This window comes from Macadamia integrifolia, chromosome 12, assembly GCF_013358625.1.
Source record: "Macadamia integrifolia cultivar HAES 741 chromosome 12, SCU_Mint_v3, whole genome shotgun sequence".
Taxonomy (NCBI): domain Eukaryota; kingdom Viridiplantae; phylum Streptophyta; class Magnoliopsida; order Proteales; family Proteaceae; genus Macadamia; species Macadamia integrifolia.
Genome location: NC_056568.1, coordinates 12,336,571 through 12,355,501, shown reverse-complemented (window position 1 = coordinate 12,355,501; position 18,931 = coordinate 12,336,571). Strand labels below are relative to the sequence as shown.

General features: G+C 37.7%; 2 protein-coding genes across 5 annotated transcripts; one reads left to right on the top strand and one right to left on the bottom strand.

The window, feature by feature from the left end:
- The first annotated feature begins 5,002 nt into the window (after window positions 1–5,002).
- On the top strand, window positions 5,003–6,871 carry LOC122094683 (zinc transporter 7-like). Its single transcript, XM_042665271.1, has 3 exons — window positions 5,003–5,682; window positions 6,114–6,263; window positions 6,350–6,871. The coding sequence occupies exons 1-3, from the start codon at window positions 5,056–5,058 to the stop codon at window positions 6,653–6,655; spliced, it is 1,083 nt and encodes a 360-aa protein (XP_042521205.1). The 5' UTR covers window positions 5,003–5,055; the 3' UTR covers window positions 6,656–6,871.
- A 1,314-nt stretch (window positions 6,872–8,185) lies between these two features.
- On the bottom strand, window positions 8,186–18,425 carry LOC122057828 (pentatricopeptide repeat-containing protein At3g06920-like). 4 transcript variants are annotated; one of them, XR_006133639.1, is made up of 9 exons: window positions 18,249–18,425; window positions 17,957–18,068; window positions 17,650–17,860; window positions 12,021–14,701; window positions 11,601–11,856; window positions 11,421–11,462; window positions 10,121–10,187; window positions 8,757–8,905; window positions 8,186–8,348 (listed from the first exon to the last, which is right to left on the bottom strand). XR_006133639.1 is itself a non-coding variant. In XM_042620133.1 (5 exons), exons 3-4 carry the CDS (start codon window positions 17,768–17,770, stop codon window positions 12,033–12,035), a joined length of 2,790 nt encoding a protein of 929 aa, XP_042476067.1. In that variant the 5' UTR covers window positions 17,771–17,860; window positions 17,957–18,068; window positions 18,249–18,425; the 3' UTR covers window positions 11,283–11,856; window positions 12,021–12,032. The 4 variants fall into 4 exon arrangements, 1 of the variants encoding a protein (XP_042476067.1); XR_006133638.1 differs by having other exon boundaries at window positions 8,186–8,905; XR_006133640.1 differs by lacking the exons at window positions 8,186–8,348; window positions 8,757–8,905 and adding an exon at window positions 9,209–9,963.
- Window positions 18,426–18,931: the final 506 nt, after the last annotated feature.

The window sequence follows — 18,931 nt, the reverse complement described above, 5'->3', positions numbered from 1 at the left end:
AATTCTAACGGGTTACAATGGAATTAGGTATACTAGCGATTTAGTGACCGTTAGATAAAAAGTAAAAGATCTCAACCGTTTATAACCGTTGTCCTACAAAACCTAATCAATACGATCATTCCACTATCTTCTTTCCTCTTCTTCTTCTCCCTTTCCCTTTCCTCTTCGTCTCTGACTCTGCCTCCCTTTCAAAAAATAAGCCGATCCGCTACCCCTCTCTAGGAAGGAAGAAGGGGAGAAGCAACTGTTCTTGAGGGAATATCCGCCATTGAATTTCAAGGCGGAGAAGGTCGGAGCACTGACGGAGTTGGAGATGATGGGGCGGTGGACGTGAGGTTGAAGCTCTGGCAGCAACCGATTCACTTGGAAGCCCCTCATGTTGAAGTTCGGTGCCTTAATCGAATCCAAATAAGCACACATACCAATCTTGTGTTGGTTTGATTGCCTTCTTTTTACGTTGATCAATTGCTAAGAAAACTAAACCTTTACTCAACATAACCAAAAATTTCAAACATTCTAATACCAGCTCACAATGTACATGGAAACTGTGCCTATGTCTCCTTCCTAGCCTTGAATAACCCCATTTGGATTTCAATCTAACTTCCCTTGAAACTCCACTACAACATACGAACTATCATTTCTAAGACGACTCATGATTACAGTACCACATCATACTCCAATCTGTTGCTATTTTCACATCACAGAAAGTGCATCATCGCTCATGAGAGCATTCACATTTTTTCTGGGAAGCATGAAAAAGACTTGCCCTATAGAGAACGAGATCAGCTAACAAGATTGTACCTCCGATCTGTTTAATCTCTCATCCAAATTAGACTAAAAATGTTGTTTAAAAAATTCAAGCAGCTTCCCAAATAACTCTAACAGACATTTGGAAATGAATCTAAAATCCCTGAAGCAGCAACAGAAAATCCAATATATCTGGTGGAGATGATCGAGTTGAGATGAACAATTCCATTTGGTTTGTACGTCATTGCCGGAGATGGAAGGGGAGAGGGAGAAAGGTGGAAAGAGTTGCACTCATCTGATTCAGTCCATCTTTCCATATCCAGTTTTAGGAGAAGGAAAACGGTCCAATAAATAAGAAATTGTTTGGGAGATTTTCCAAGGGTCCCGGATTTGCTGCCGGAAAGCAAACGTTTTGGAAAGTACTGCTCCGGCGATCGTGTTGCCGAATTTTTCAGGCCAGAGATATGGAAGGGAGGTGGAGTCGAAGACGAAGAGGAAGGGGAAAGGTAGAAGAAGAAGAAGAAGAGGAGACAGTGGAGCGATGGTATTGATAGCGGTTTTGTAGGACAACGATTATAAACGGTTCAGATCTTTTACTTTTTATCTGACGGTCACTACACCGCTAGCATTCCTAACCCTCTCCCTAATAATAATAATAATAATAATAATAATAATAATAATAATAATAATAATAATAATAATAATTATTATTATTATTATTATTATTATTATTATTATTATTATTATTATTATTATTATTATTAAATTTGTCCAACAGAAAACCTGAGGTTAGTCGCCGAACCAGAAATCTTGGGCCAACAAAAATGCTCCAATAATCAAATTTCTTTGCTAGATACAATAATCAAATTTGAGTTCAATACCCCCTTGAGTTCAAATTTGAGTTTAGTTCCCACAAGGTGATTAAAACCTTGTGATGATAAATACCCATTTAGATTTAGATTAGATGAAAGAAATACTCAAAATAGGTGAAGAAGTAACTCCTACCATCGAGGTAAGGGAAACAAAAAAAGGCCGGTTAGGGCCACCAAGTTTTAAGGCCTGAACTTTGGAGCATCCTTGACATTTCAATGAGCTACTTTATTACAAAAACTTAGAAACTCAGGTTGGCCATTATCAACTCGAATAGACTTGTCCCCAACCTTAGAGGAAGGGATTTATTTTGAGGGGTCAAGGTGAATGAAGATGAAGAAAAATATACACGAAAGCAAATCTAATGAACATTGTAAGCCAAGAGATATTGGTATATAATTCGTACAAATATGTATGAAAGTGGTGGACATGCATCTAATTTATTTAAATTTTGGTGGCTTAGTTAAGTACTAGATAAATGCAACCTTTGATGGATTAATGAGCTTCAACTACAACGACCCCTATAATTATGATTCGTATATGTTTAGTCACTATAAGCATTTGATGATGATAATTAAAAAAGAAAAAATATTTATTGTTGAGAGAAAACATATGGGCATTGATAAAGTAAAGCATAGTAGTGGTGATTAAGAATTTAGAACTATTAAAAGGGAGATGTTCTTATTAAAAACAAAGGGGAAGGGGGGGGGGGAATGTGAGCTTAGTTAGCAAAGAATTAATGGAAATGTATTGTGTGTGGCCATGAGAGAAAGATAGGTTTGACAAAACCCATATTAGTCTTACCAAAAAAAAAAGACAAAATACAAAACCCATATTAGTGATTGATTAGAAAGTGTTTCCCCTTTTACACCACAAAACCTTTGGTCTAATGGGTCCAGCCCTCTGTTAGTTAAAACGGGAACGGCAAAAAAACATTGTTAGGTACGGGTATGTTTTAAACGGATCAAAACATGAACGGGACGGTCAAAAATACGGTCAAATACGGTAAAAACGGGAAAAAATAAAAAACGGATAATACGTGTTTTAAACGTTTATATTTAAATAATACGATGTCAAAAAAAGGGCAATATATAGACATAAATTAGCATAATAATTCTCTAAATACCTAGATAACAATCAAAATAAATAGTCCCGTTTTAAACGTTTCTATTTTAAAACGTTTATATTTTTTAAAATCCGTTTTTTTACTGTCAAAAAAACGGTACGGAGTTTAAAACGGCAAAAAAACTTCAAATAGCCCCGTTCCCGTTTTTTATCGAATTTCTGTGAAAAATTCGGCAAACGGCGTTTAAAACGGCAAAAAAACGGGATGCCGTTTTAAACGCGTTTTAAACGCGAATAAACTAACTAGGGTCCAGCCTCCTACCTAGTCTTCATATATTTGTCCCTCGAGAGCCAAGTCTAAAAAGAAGAGGACCCAAATTAAGTGTCAAATATTTTCTTTGACGATTCACACTTGATATGCATAAAATCAATCCACCAGCGAATGATCAACATGTGGTAGACAAGGCATCAAGTTTAAGTCGGGGCTAAGCTTAAGCCACGTCAATTCTATAAAGACTAAGACTCTCCTCTCGCCACTGCCTGATGTGGTTCATTCTAAATATAACTATTGACAAGGGTATTCTAATCCTTTAACACCTCCTTTTGGGATTATGACTTCATCATCTCCTCATATAAAAGGAAAGTAGGATCCAAAAGCAATAACTTCAACTTCAATTGCTTACAAGTAAGCGATTATTGAGAATTTATTATCCTCAAACCCACTACTTTTAAGAGCATAAAGGAGTCAAGAACATAGGCTACAAAACTGAGCATGAAAAAACTTTTGCAAGCATCAAATAAGTTATAGCTCTTCTGGTCCATAATAAATTAAAGATATATTGGTAGCCGGGTATTATGGCCCATGAGCCAGGGTATCAATTTTGAACTGGAATCGAATCAAATAAATTATGTTGAACTGAATCAAATAAGTTAAGTTCAGTTTGAGTATCAGATTTCAGAATCAATTTGGTTATCGATTCAGTTCTGGATCTAGCATAGTAATCAAATTCCAAAACCAAAACCAACCCGAATTTGGACATTTAATATACTAGTAATTGTACTAATACATTATGATATCGGTTAGAGAGGAAGATCTTGAACTACTGATAAAGTGTTGCTTCCTTAACTTGGTATGATGTAATTTAAAACAATGTTGCCTATGAACCAAAGTGGATAATATCATATAAGGGATAAGAAGCCGAACCATTATAGAAACTAAAACAAATAATCTATTAACACCCAAGTATGGAGGAGTGAGAATAGACCCCATGTGCAAAGAAACATAAGGGCAATGACCACCCCGCCCCCATGAAAATAACTTCCCACTTATGCTTTTTTATACGTTCCACGTTCCCACAGGAAACACTTCTCTCCAGTCAAGATTTAAGAGGTGTGGCGTATGGAGGTGCTATAAGGATGGTTTTAGTTCACGGTATTAGAATGGTACCGATCATTTCAAAAACCGACGTGATATTGAAATGAATCGATATTGGATCACCTATATTGGACAAAAATACCCCTTATTTTTCTTTATAAATCGATTTTTCCCCCTTGCCCGTACAATACAGAAAGGCAAGGTATGGGATCGGAGATATGCCATGGCTAGCAATTCTATTTGTTGGAGTCCTTCAATGGTTTTCTTCTCTTCCTTCCTTTTTAGTAATTATTATTACTTCTACAAAAACAAAAGGGACAAGTTCTCTTTCACCGGTGGTTGAACGATAAGACGGTTTAGATGAAATCCATCTCTATTCCCCCTGCGATTGGAATTGTCTTCAACAACCCTCCCTTCAAAGACTCCAATCTCTTACATGCACACATCGAATTATGTGCTGACACCTAAGACTGTGTGTCCCATGTGTCCCCATCTGTGATTGCCATGAGTCATCATTAATAGATATTCAGCCACCAATGAAGGAAAACTATATGCTTTAATTAAAATGATTGATGTAAAAAGAACACAGCCGAGATTAGAGTAGTTTTTGTTGGTTTTGGTATTTTTCTGTTCTATTTTCTTTATTTTTTTTTTTCTTCTAAAACGAATTTACCAACCTTACCGTAACTGCTGGGCTTGTGAGGGACTGTGGGGTATGCGCGTGTGTCGTGTGTTTAGTCTTCTATGGGTGTGTGTGACTGAGGAGAGTCTTGAATACTATGTATACGTGTGCATGTGTGTGTGCCTTGTAATGCACATCGTGTGCTCTATGTGTGTGCAAGAGAGAGAGAGAGAGAGAGAGAGAGAGAGAGAGAGAGAGAGAGGATTACAGCTTATAAATACCCACTTAGATACAGGTTAGATGAAAGCTATTAAAGGGTTTAAAACAAGTTTAGGCTTCTCCTACTTCCTCCCAAACCTTCCAAACAACATAAGCTATGTCCTCAACAAAAACTCTCTTTCTCTCAATCCTTCTTCTTCTCTCCTTCACATTACCAATTTTAGGCAATCAGGAGAATGAAAACATATCAGAATGTGGTCCGGCAACCGGCGGCGGCGGTTGTTATGATAAATCCAAGGCTCTTAGGCTAAAGATCATAGCCATAGCTGCCATATTGGTTGCTAGCATGGTAGGAGTTTCTCTTCCTTTGTTCACTCGTTCAGTCCCAATCCTTCAACCAGATCGTAATCCCTTTGTCTTAGTTAAGGCTTTTGCATCTGGTGTAATTCTAGCAACTGGGTATATGCATGTCTTGCCTGACTCATTTGATTGCTTAAGATCACCTTGTTTACCTGATCATCCATGGAAGAAGTTCCCTTTCACTACTTTTGTTGCTATGTTATCTGCTTTAGTTACATTGATGATTGATTCATTTGCTATGAGTTATCACAAGAAATATAGTATGGAACCCACTATCCAAAATGTTGAAGATGAAGTTAATAGAATTAATGGCAATTCAGATGATCCTAGAAAGGCTTTGCAAGTCCAGTCTTATGAGAATGGTGGAAAGGGAGATGAAGAAGCTGCTGCTTCACAATTGTTGAGATATCGTGTTGTTGCTCAGGTTATCTTCCTTTAAATTCTCTCTTATTTCATATAATAATTGTCTTTTATAGCATAGTTGGAAAGTCAGGTTTTTTTGATTAATTCCCCCTTTGGTGACTCTGGCGAGTCAATTTTTTTCTTAATTTTTTAATGTCTTCCTTCTTCTCTTTCTCTAAGTGAGGAGGGAGTGAGAAACTATGTTGTTTGGAGGTGAGAAGAAAAAAATAGGCTAATATTAAAGACAATGAACAGATTTTAGGGTTTTGTTTAGTTGTTGACTAAATTTATGGTCTATGAACAATAGAAAAAATAAAAACCTGACTACTTGGGTAAGAACACCGAACCAGGGTGAGTCTTCATGACTTTGACCAGGTTTGTGTTTTTTTGCGCAAGTCAAAAACTATAACTTTAAAGTATAATGCAAGACTAATTGACAATGAAATATTGCAGGTTTTGGAATTAGGCATTGTTGTTCATTCTGTAGTAATTGGGCTTTCGTTAGGAGCATCTATGAATCCTTGCACCATTGGGCCACTTGTGGCTGCCCTTTGCTTCCATCAACTCTTTGAAGGAATGGGTCTTGGTGGATGCATATTACAGGTCTCTCTCTCTCTCTCTCTCTCTCTCTCTCTCTGGATATTGAGGATCCATTGCTTTAATTAACAAATTTTCTTTTCCTGAATCAGGCAGAATACAATAACAAGATTAAATCAATAATGGTGTTCTTCTTCTCTGCAACAACTCCATTTGGGATAGTACTTGGGATTGGATTGTCAAATGTGTATAGTGATAACAGTCCCACAGCTTTGATCGTTGTTGGTATATTGAATGCTTCATCTGCCGGATTATTGAATTATATGGCTTTGGTTGATCTGTTGGCATCTGATTTTTTGGGTCCTAAGCTGCAAAGTAGTGTCAAGCTTCAAATATGGGCTTACATTGCTGTTCTTTTGGGTGCTGGTGGAATGTCTTTAATGGCAAAATGGGCATGAAGAACCAGAGGTGGCTTTGTAGGGATTTTTTTTTTTTTTGTCAGCATTTGTGCTTAGAATAGAAAGGAGAGATTTATAGGCTCTTTTTTTGGGCTAATTGAGTTTTATAGGCTCTTTTTTTGGGGGTGGTAAATTACAGTAAATGTCTAGATTTTTAGCATCTGTATTGAGACTTGAGAAATGAAGAGGCCAATCTAATTTTCCATAATTTTTCCCTTTTGGGCTTTCTGCCTCCCCACTTCAAGGATGTTTTGAGGAGATTTAAAAAAAAAAAAAAAAAAAAAAAAGAAAAAGAAGAGTTTTAGGACTAATGGAGAGATTTAATGCTTAATGAAGTGTTTATAAATTATCTGCAAAGATGCACATCTGAAGTAACGGTAAGATTTAGTGGGGAGGAATTCTTCCCACCATAATATCAATTATTGACTCTAGTAAGGGAACCTTCTTTGAAATAAAATACTTAATTTTCTCCTTTTTTTAGGACTATTACAAGGTGAAGCATACTAGTACGGGGTCTTTCCCAAATGAAGATATCCTCACCTGAAATGCACAAAGGGAAAGCACTAAATTCTGAGATGATATGCATAGGCAGCAATAGTGGATGAGGTTACACTTAAAAGAACCATTCAAATTCAGCAATAGACACCACAGTGACATTTGGACCATTTTGATGGTTTTCCAAGGCAACCAAAACAATTGAAAGGGTCAGGTCTCAACCATGAATCTCTTCAACCATAGAATCACACTGATTTGTCAACCATCTACAGTTGTGTAAAGTGAAAATTAAATACTCCATATTTGATTGCTAGTCCTTATTAGGTTGTTAGTTATCCAAATGTAATGATCTTTTGTGCAACCTTTTTGGGTGTCCAGATTCATGTAATGTCATTTAAGGTCCATTAAATGATTTTAAGACTTCAATAATATTTTAAAAAATTGACCAAGAAGCGCATATATACGTTAGGAAGTCAGATACAGATAAATTATGCATTAAACATGCTTTTTGTTTTAAAAATCAGAAGAGAAAAAAATATAAAAATGTATCTAATATACAAGTAATAATTTATAATCAAATCAGGTACTAATTTATAAAAATAAATGTGATATTTAGAATTGTAATAGCTATAGAGAAAGAAAAAAAAAAAATATATATATATATATATATATATGACTAATACTATGAAATTATGCATGGGAGAGAGTGATTAAAATTCGAAACATAAATTAATATTTTGAATAACCAAGTTGGTTAATTTTATGCTAGTAGATCAATGAAAAAAACTATTTGTTTACTTAGAAAACTAGATGTAAAGGAGAAAATTTTTATCTCCTTATGGTTTTGCTAAAGCTGAGATCCATTGAAGCCAAAGTCCTCAACCATGTCCCCCACCATCCCCTTGAACTGAATTATTCTTCTAGCGGGGAATGAAATAATAATATATTTACATTGCTCAAGTAAGTTTTTTTTCTACCCAAAAAAAATGTTCCAAAATATAGTCACATCAAAGTCAATGAACTCCCAAAAAGCCATTTCTCAAAAGTACCCGTCACATAAAAGGATGGATTCTTACATTGTATGCGAAAGAAGGGGAAAAAAAAAATCTAAGAAAAGGTTATGCATCTCCTTCTAAAACTGTTTTCTTCTTCACTTGATTAAGATGGTTTCCACAAGGTAAATTCTCATATCCACCACCTGCCCAAAACGAAGGAAATTAATGATTTCTTCTGTCAAATACTTGCTTCATAATTGACAAGTTTTTCTTGTATCACAATTTCTCTTTGGAGTAAAAGCCTATGTCCTCTTGTTCTCTTCCTTAAATCATTTGTCCATGTGTAACACCAGGTGTACCAAAACTATGCATGAGAGAGGAATGTTGAGATCTTGGGAGAGAGTTATAGACTCATATTGGTTTTGTTTAGGCCATTGGTGCCTTTGTATGCTTCAGAAGTTGTCTCCACTTAATGCCTTAAAAGGGTTTTGAATGCACCCTTCCAACAGTACTCATAAGGCTCTATGCCGCATCATTGGGAAACTTATTCACGCACAACTTTCCATTGGGAAACAAAAAATTCGAAGTATGTGTTGCCGTAAATAGAATACCTTGAGCCATTCATACAGGGGTGTTTAATGCTCTTCACTGTTTTCAATGAAAATTGAATGGTTCTCATTCAACATCAGTATGGCCCGGTCCATGCAGTTGTGGGGTCAATATGAGCCCGCAGAACTAATCAGGCCAAGGACCTAGATATCTGTCGTTAGCCAAAAAATAAATAAATAAATAAATAGAATACCCTTTCACCTAAAAATCATGTACAAAAAATATATTTATGAAATCATAAACCATACTAAAAGGTTTTAGAAGTGCAAAAATATAAGAATATGAAAAAAAAAAAAAAATCTCAATAGAATTCTATTGTGTGTGTGTGTGTGTGTGTGTGAGAGAGAGAGAGAGAGAGAGAGAGAGGGTTCTCAGACACCTTGTCCTCTTATCTTTCCTTCATTCTCTCAATAGAATCATTACCAAAAAAAACTCGCAAGAGAATCAATGTTCAGGACCTGGATTGAATTCTCTCTTTATAATGAAAACAACAATTTATTGAATGGAGAAAAAGAATGAGCTGCCAAGCATAAACTATACAACAGAACCACATACAAGAAAGTACAGAAGAAAATTTCAAATACTAGTTAACCCACCCAACATATCAATAAAAGAAAGGGCCCAATGTACATAGTCATGTAGATCTCCTTCCCGGATAAAGAATCCATAAAGGGATACCTACAACGATCTCCAATATAAAAGCTGTTCCATATTTGCCTCACAAACAAGCTTTCCTGATGAGGGTTGAGAATCTCCAAGGCACAAAATCGACTGAAAGACCACCCACACATGGTCTTGCAGCACAATCAGACTCGACCAAATAAAAGGATAAGATACAGAAGATGACAGAGCTAAATCCATCAATGCCATTACAAAATTAATGAGCTAGCACACAATTCCTCAGTGGTCATATAAATATCTGCCTCATGTCTGATGCTCCTGGGTAATCCACTAAGAGTGACTTATCTTCATGGCAAGGAAAGCACGCCACAGCATGATAATTGTCAGAAACCTCTAGGGGTTTTCATAACATCGTCAGGATTATAGTGTTGCTCAGCCCAGACCCAAAACAAACCCCCCCCCCCCCCAAAAAAAAAAACCGGGTTTGGTTAGTTCTTCAATTTTCAGTCATCCACACCCTTAATCATCCAGGAAAGATATCTAACCACCTCCAATCTTATGAGTGTGGAAAGTGATGTGTCCCAAACCCTCAAGAAACAGCAACCAAAAAAAAAAAAAAAAATTAACATGACTATAAAAGACGAGAAAAGTAAAGATAATCAAACCTCTCTTATTCACAACCCCACTCCCAACATATCACTAAGAAAGAAAAAGAAACTCCAGCTAAATTCAATGGTTAACTAACCAAATTCAGATGTAATTCTGCAACTTCTGTTTGAATGAATACATGTCATCTCTTTGATACAACCAGCCTGTCCCAGAAAGAAAAAAAGCAAATTGTTAAAAACAATGAGAATCAGGTTCATATTTATCAATATCCAGGGGCATCGCATGTGAAACATGCTGAACCTGAAAAGCATATCCAACCTCAACTTTGTCACTCTAGTCTCTACTGTGGGGTCAAAGCACTTGACAGCAAATGGTGATCCAGTGCCAAGACCCCATCAATGTGCATGATGTAGAAGCAAGTTGTTCAACCATTAGAATCAAGAAATCTGGTTGAACCATTTAAGTACATGCTTCCAACACCATAAGCTCTGGTCAAAAGGTGCATATTTACGAGTTCATCCAAGCATGGGTATTTGTATCAGAAAACTAGACACTTTCAGGGCTCAAGAATTCTGGAGTGAGCATGCACAGAATTAGAAGACATCCAGTTGGATCAATTACTGAAACTGACACCAATTTCACTGTGAACTCCCCAACACTATATAAAAATAGGGCAGAGGCTTTTCACCGTGAATTAGCAAAGAGAAGGTGATTAGGCAGCACCGCAGATGTGACACTAGATAAAAATAGGGCAGAGGCTTTTCCCCAATTAATCTGAAACTGACACAAATTTCTCTGTGAACTCCCCAAAAAGAAGTGATTAGGCAGTACCACAGATGGGACACTATATAAAAATAGGGCAGAGGCTTTTCACCGTGAATTAGCAAAGAGAAGGTGATTAGGCAGCACCGCAGATGTGACACTAGATAAAAATAGGGCAGAAGCTTGCACTCTCACACCTGTCCACGTGCACACACACTTGCACCACTCACACATTATTAGGACAGTTAGTGTATCCTGGCAGGAGAGCTGCTTCTCTAATCAAAACAACAACCATAACCTTATCCCAATTAAATGGGGTTGGCAACATGGATCCGGTAGAAGCATAAATAGAAACTGCTTCTTTAATCTTCAAGCACAAATATCATCTCAATTGAATGAAGGTTGAAAAAACAGTAGGAGAAATGTATTCTCTTCTTGCATTAGTTAGCTACCATTTTTTCATTTTTCCTTTTTTGGGTGGGGAGGGGGAGTTCTAGTATTAGTTACTTGGATGGGCTATAGAATGACCGATAGAGTTCAAAACTAAAAAGAAATTGCATCAAGAAGACATCAAAGGATACAGAGTTACCCCAATTACTACTATATTGATATCCTAAACAACACTAGGGTATATAGCCCTACGAGGAAGAAACAAATAGAAGGTTGTATCTTACAGTTTTCAATGGAAGATCCTTCTGTAGCCTCCACTATAAGATCTGCAAAAACAAATCAGATGGATCCAAGGCTATAGTAACAGTTTCTCATATGGGGAAAGAGAAAAGATCAATCATCTAAAGTGATTGCAATTCTTTGTTACAGGAAGTTCCCCAAGGTCTTCTATCTCAGAGTGATACCTGACGCAAATGCTTGTCTGCCCATGCTGGTAAATTGATGCGCTACTGCTTGGATCAGATGGAATCCAGAGGAGGTACTATAACTAAATTGCCCCAGCATGGAGATTATCAAGGTCACAAGTCAACCAAGAAATGAAAGTAACCACTTGATTTTTAGACCTTACTGTCCAGATGAGTATCATATTCCTTGGCAGCCTCTCAGCTCCATGCTGTCTCTATTCAATTTTGAGTCAAAACTATATATACTTCAGGACAACTGTAGCCAAGGAAACAAAAAGGATTGACAAGTTAATGGCCAACAAGAACATGTTTTCTGTCCCATCAACTATTCCGCAGAAAATGACCAGTAATCTTAAGAATTCTTAACAGGCTGAAAGGAACTAAGAAATACAGATCTATCTCAAACAATGAGTGGTTTACCTCCCCCTACTGTTACAATGATCTTGAGGCAGGTTGAGATATTGTTGTTTCCTCCAACACGGCACCAACAACTTCTGCTTGCTCGAGACATTCAGCTTTCTGCAATGCATTCAAAAGGACCACGCAGGTCTTGGCATAAAGGTTGTGACCTTTTAACAAGGTTTCCTCAAATATCATATATGCGTCAAGTGCTCGATTAGCATTGCTAAGACCTTGAACCATGGCATTACAAGCAGCAGAGTCTGGCACATTCCCTTCTAACTTCAACTTTTCAAACAACTGATTAGCCTCCGCTATGTTACCTGCCTTTGCAAGCCCATAGATCATGGTGCTGTAGGTGATTGCATCAGGTTCTAAACCTTGTTTCCGCATCTCTTGCCATAACATGAAGGCCTTTCTGAACTTCCGAATACGACAGAGACCTCTAATAAGAATGCTATAAGTGATAGTGTTAGGGCAGCATTTCTCGTCTTTCATCCACTGGAAGTAGATAAGGGCTTCGTTGATTTCCTCCACCTTAACTAAGGCATCAAGCAAGCAGTTCCATATGGATAAATTAGGTTTCAAACCTTTATCGATCAATTCATCCATGATCCTGTAAGCTTCGTCAATTCTACCTGCCTTTCCAAACCCATCTATAAGACTGCCATAGACAACTACGTTAAATTCTATTCCATTTGATTTTGCTTCTTCAAAGAGTGTGTATGCATCTTCCAGCCGGTCACTCTTGGTAAGCCCATCAATTACTGAACCATATGTAACAATGGTGGGAGCATGGCCCTCCACCTTCATCTCCTGGAGGAGCTGGTAGGCTTCGTTCACCTTACCTGACTTACAGTAACCATGAATAATGGCATTGTAAGCACAAATATCAAGAACACAACCTTGTTCCTTCATTGCATGGAACAACTCATGGGTCTCTGATGCATGGCCAGAATTCACAAGCCCATGGATGAGAATTGAGTAGCTCCATACATCAGGAATGAAACCCCCGGCCCTAATTTCCTCAAACAAGGCCCTTCCTTTTTTAATTTCACCAGCTTTTAAAACACAATCCATGTAGGTATTAAGAAGGGTCCGATCGGGAGAATAGCCTCTATGGAGCATGTCTTCGTAGATCTTGTGGCCATCTTCCTTCCTGCCACACTTGAAGAAGTTTCTAATCAGGGATGTGTAAACAAAAGCATTTGGGACCTCACCTGCATCCAACATTCTTTCAAACAATTGGTAAGCATCGTCCACCCTACCATTTTTACCCAATCCATCTATCAAAGAACAGAATGTAACTTTGTTTGGGGTGCAGCCCCATTGATCCATGCTACTGAAGATACTCCAAGCTTCATCCAGCTTTCTAGCCTTGCACAGCCTATCTACCATTATATTCAAAGTGAATACATTAGGAAATAAACCAGCCCCTTCCATGGCATTGCGAATCTTTAAAGCATCCTCAAGATTCCCTGCTCTGCAAAGCATGTCTATGAGAATATTATAGGTTTTAAGATTTGGCAGCACATCTTTCTTCATCCTCTCAAAGATCCTAAAAGCCTCGTCCACTCTCCTCTTCTTCCCAAGGCAAGCAAGGATGCCATTATATGTAATGACACTTGGAAAGCAACCCTTCTCTTTCTGCCGCTCAAGTAACCTGTAAGCCTCCTCAAAATTTTCAGCAGAACAATAGCCCATGATCATGGTGCTATAAGCATAATTACAGGGGACATTCCTATTAACTTCCATCTGCTCAAATAGCTCCACAGCTTCAGCAAGTCTATTAACTTTACATAAAGCCCCTATCATGCTTGTATACGTAACGTCATCTGGAACAAGGCCTTGAGCTTTTATCTCATGGAACAATTTCCAGGCCATATCTATCTTACCCAACTTGCCGAAGCAATCTATACAAACATTATAAAGAACAATATCTGCATCAAAAAAATCTTTCTTCATCTCATCCAATAAAGAAAGAGCCATGCCAAGTCGGCCTTCCCTGGCAAATACACGGATAATAGTAGTAAACAAATGAACATTCACTTCATAGCCTAACTCCTGCATCTGACGAAACAGGGTAAGAGCAAGATCAGGTTCATGAATCTTAGCAAGAGCACCAATCAAAGTTGTATAAGCTGAAAATGCAGGACGGAATCTTAACTTCCACATCATTTGAATGATATTATAAGCTTCTGCCAGCATCCGGACCTTGACACAGCTAGCAACTAACTCAATACAAGCGACATTTGAAGGCTCAAATCCACCCAGGGACATTTCCTCCAGAATTTGCTCCAAATGATCAAAGTTTTTACTGCTAGCCATTATCCCAAGAAGCAAATTGTATGCTTCTAAACTTACTTTGGAGGTTTTTCTTTCTGCCCATCGGAAATAATTAATGGCTAAATTGACATCCTTTAGCCTCTTCAAGACTCCAATGACAAATTCTTGCTGAGGTTTTTCATCCAATATAGATAGAGCATTTTCTAACATGGGTCCCCAAGGACTACTCGTTAAAATGCGGCCAACTGCTTCTACTACAGATTTTAAACCCTCATCTTTTCCTATATATTCTTCTTTAACCCCAAAATAACAATCCTTCCCATATGAATCAGAAGAAGTTCCATCACAAAAGGAAGAAAGTTCTCTGCATATGTAGCTGAGATTAAAGAATTTTGAATCAATAAGGAAGATTACTCCTGCAGTAACAAACAAATATTATTTAGCAAGCAGATATACAGGGATGGCAATTTTAAATTAAAGTATTCTAAACTTTAAATCAATAAGGAAGATTATACCTGCAGTGACAAACAAATATTATCTAGCAAGCAAATATGAAGAAATGGAAAATTTCAGGATCCTGCTAAAGGAGAAAAGCAATAAAGCTGATCTGTTCTATAGATATTATAAGGAAAGCTAGTATGCTTAATGTACCAACATAGGAATGAGACTCGCAACTAGTCACCAAAGGAGGACTCTCTTTGGCCAAAACATGATTTGATTGGATGCAATTTGCATCCAACCATCCAATTTAAGGCCACTCTAAGTCTCAAACCTGCATCTATTCACCGGCAGGAGGCAGCATGAGCATGTTAACCACCACACCAAATGAAGCCAGTGGACGATCCTTCGAGAGCACCGGTTCATTTGGATATGGTGGTGGGCACGGTGGATCTTCTTCTTCATTTGGACATGGAGGTGATTTAGGTGGTGGGTCATCTTTTGTTGACAGCATCTTCGAATATCTGGCCCAACCATGTGTGCCACCTCCACATCCTTTTAGTCTCAATGAGGCATTCCCTAGGTTGGGATACCTTCAACATGTTGATGATGGGGCTTATAGGTGAGTAGTGATGGACTTTCAAAACAATATTGGGCCCAAAGCATGACATGGGACTCATATGTTTTGCATACAAAGGAGTGGCTATGGCATATGCAGTGGTACACAGCTTGTGGAATTGAGCTGCTTAAAAACTCCTCATGGAATTTAATGGTGAGTGTACTATCACTAGCATTTGTTTTAATCGTTTCAATAGCTTATTTACATTCCCAGTATCTAAGTTATATGTTAAACACTAAATTATAACAAATTAACAAGGCCAGTATACAACATCATTCAATGTACACTAGAAAATTTGGGTCAACACCACAAGTACCATTTTGGGTGTTCTTTTTGTGAAAATAATTCATAGATTAGGTTTAAAAGGTCAAGAGTAGGCTGCACACAAAAAATCAGACCAAAAAACACTTTTGGGGCCTCGAAACCAAGGTTTCAAGTTAGCCCAATAAAAGTACCATGTTTCAACCCATATATCGGCCTTGAGATCGAAATTCTCATCCTTGCCACTAAATTCAGAGGCCTTTGTAGACAACTTGAAGAGATTATTGACCATATCCAATTTAAGGCTTTTGTAATATGAAATTTTACAATAAAACCATAACATAAATATTCAAAAAAAAAAAATCCAGAATTATTCTTCCATTTTTTATGACTCTCTTTTAGTCCACAATTTTCCTATTCCTTTTCCGCAGGTTATCTTATTTTGGGCCCTAAATAAGCAACTTCTTGATCCCAATTTCTATTCTAAATTTTGTTCAGTTCGATCATACACAGCCCATGGAATGGACCTGCCAAGAAACTCCACACATAAAATTGAGAGGTGAGTGTTGTATACTTGTTTTTGCATTCTATATTTTTTCTGTTTTAATAGCTTAAGAGGGTGAACCTTGGTGCAATGGAAAGGTTACATATATTATGACCCTCCCCAGACCCCGCGATGGCAAGAGCCTCATGAATATGCCCTTTCATTATTTTAATAGCTTATTTACATTTCTAGTAGCTAAATTGTATGTAGACTCAATGCTTATAATTGGGCTACTGTACAACAACATTCAATGTAACCTTTCAAACTTGGGTCGAAATCACAAGCACCATTTTTTTTTTTTTTTAAACCAATTCATGGAATATGTGTAAAATGCTAAAAATAAACAGCACAAAAAAATAATAATAATAATAAAAAAAAAAAAATCTGGGCCTTGAAACCTAGGTTTCAACTTTGGCCTAAAAAAATACCAGGTTTTGACCGAAATTTCGACCTAATTTCGGTCAAAACCTGTGTGTTGAACTTAGTGCTATTCCCAAACAGGGAATAGCGCTAAGTAGCACCTATGACAGGGACAGGATTGTCCTTGTCTCAATTGTTTGGGTCTTTTTGGGTTTTTCCTTCATGTAAGTGGGGGTTCTTTTGTCTTTCTTCTTGACCTAAAGTTATATATACAATAAGAGAACCTGAGATTACATACACATTGAATGAATCTCAGGTTGCCCTCAATTCTTGAGACATCCTCTGGTTACTTCATCTTCTTCCTCCTCTCTTCTCTTTTCTTCCTCTTTTTCTTCTTGTTTCTGGTTTTCAGGTTTTCTGGTTTAGCTACAGCTTCTGAAACTGTAACACTGTGAAATCTCGGTTTCAACCAGGGTCAAAACTGGCCTCAAAATCGAGATTTAGAACCTTGGTTCAATCCCAATGGATGGCTATTATTACTTCTTACTGTTACATAAGGGAATTTTAGAGAAAATGCATAAGCATTGCTCCACAGTAATCATGTCTGAGAACATGGCACTCCCATAGTAAGTTCGGGTACAGAAAAAAAGCAGGTAGGAATACGTACGAGTATTAAAGAGACTGGACGGCAATAATATTTTTAAAAAATTTGACACAAAAAAAGCATGTGGCAATAATACGATACATGTTTATTGCACGCTTAATATAGCTTCTCTGTAAAATCTGAGAGAAAAATGCAGGCATATACTCACTAGGAAACAAGTACGGACATCACCAAATAAACAGAATAATAGCATGTAAACAATGATATTCAAACATCCCAATGAGGTCTAGGTGAAGGAGTGAATGGAAACACTATAATTCAGTCTCAAACTGAATCAGCCCCGCCCTAATGGAATGAACCAGGCATATGTGCTACCAAATGCAATAATCTCCATCCATTCACCCAAAATCACAATGGTAAGAAGGAAAAACGAAGCAAAAAAAAAAAAAAAACAAGGGAAACAATTAACAAACACCAATACTTCTCAGAAAAACAAGTAGCTAAAGTTACATTTATATGACTAAAAAATAATGCTCACCCGAGAGAGAGCATTGTCTCCTAGGGTGGATTTGCCATCTGGGTGTACATCGTTGTAGGACCAGATATTGTTGCAGTATTGTTCCATGTTTGATTTGCAAGGAGAGCATTGACCGCAGCATCCGAGGATGCAACCTCACTCTGACACAATCTCCTATTCCGAACTTGGTCAATCGGAACCAACCTCCATCACCTCACCAACAACTTCGTGACTTTGAGAAGTAAGAACACAACCAGAAACAGAGCATTAGACATTTCAGCAGTCAAACAAACGAAAATGCATTACTGGAAGGGGTGAGGTATTGTACCCAGGGACCATTGGGTAGTTGGACATGCCGATGTTGCTCCTGATTTGGTGGAGATCAGTGTGGTAGATACCACAGTATACTACCTTGATGAACACCTCCTCGGCCCGTGTTCCTGTTTGTTTTGATCAAAAAATTGGAACTTCCCCCGTATGAGAAGGTGCGAAGATATACAGAGATAAGTTAAACTAAAATTTTCAGATTGGGGAGTTTCATTTTCCTGTTCCATTTGAATCGATCTTTACCTAAGAACGTAAGAGAGAGAGAGAGAGAGAGAGAGATTAATAATGCTCACCGGAGAGTAGAGACCAGTTGATTGTCAAATGGAAGAAGGGTTAGAGACCCATCGATTGCAGAGGCTTCTCGCTTGAGGTGAAGAAGGATTTCATTTGGCGCTCGAGGGGATAAGGGATTGAAGACTTGCAGTGGCGGAGGAAGGACAAATCCTTGCCGAAAAAAGGGTTCGCAGTGAGACCGTTAGAAAGGGTTTGGGAAATCTCGAAATCGGCCCGTCGTTTATTAAACATGTCGGTTCAAGTCTGGACCGATTAATATTTGGTCGTTTTCAGTGCAAAGGTTCAGTTCCACGGTAGCCCAACCGGGACTGTCTGCGTAAGAGCCCGACTTAGCCCAACCCCTTAGGAGCCCGATTAAGCCTGATTGTAAATTTTGTTACAAGGCGGGAAGTGCATTGAATGCATATGGGCATTGGGCATGGATTATTGCATTGACATTCCATTTATTGATTTAGTATGAGAAAGGGTAGTGTCATTTGATTAAAAATACACTTGGCTCAAAGGTTCCTTTAGCCTGATTAATGGTAATCTGATTAAAGATCAGTATTTGCATGGACTTGATAAATGGGTTTTTTGGACCTTGGAGCATGGTTATTCACAACTACTACACTGGATTATTCAACTAGTTTAAGGAATGCACAGAATTTTAAGATATGCATTGAATTTCTAGTAGTAGATTTCT

Coding starts and splice junctions, on each gene's coding strand:
- LOC122094683 (XM_042665271.1), top strand. CDS start 5,056: ATGTCCTCAACAAAAACTCTCTTTCTCTCAATCCTTCTTCTTCTCTCC. Junction 5,683..6,113: donor GATATCGTGTTGTTGCTCAG/GTTATCTTCCTT, acceptor GAAATATTGCAG/GTTTTGGAATTAGGCATTGT. Junction 6,264..6,349: donor TTGGTGGATGCATATTACAG/GTCTCTCTCTCT, acceptor TTCCTGAATCAG/GCAGAATACAATAACAAGAT.
- LOC122057828 (XM_042620133.1), bottom strand. CDS start 17,770: ATGCTGCGGTCAATGCTCTCCTTGCAAATCAAACATGGAACAATACTG. Junction 14,702..17,649: donor GAGACAATGCTCTCTCTCGG/GTGAGCATTATT, acceptor TTGTTACTGCAG/GAGTAATCTTCCTTATTGAT.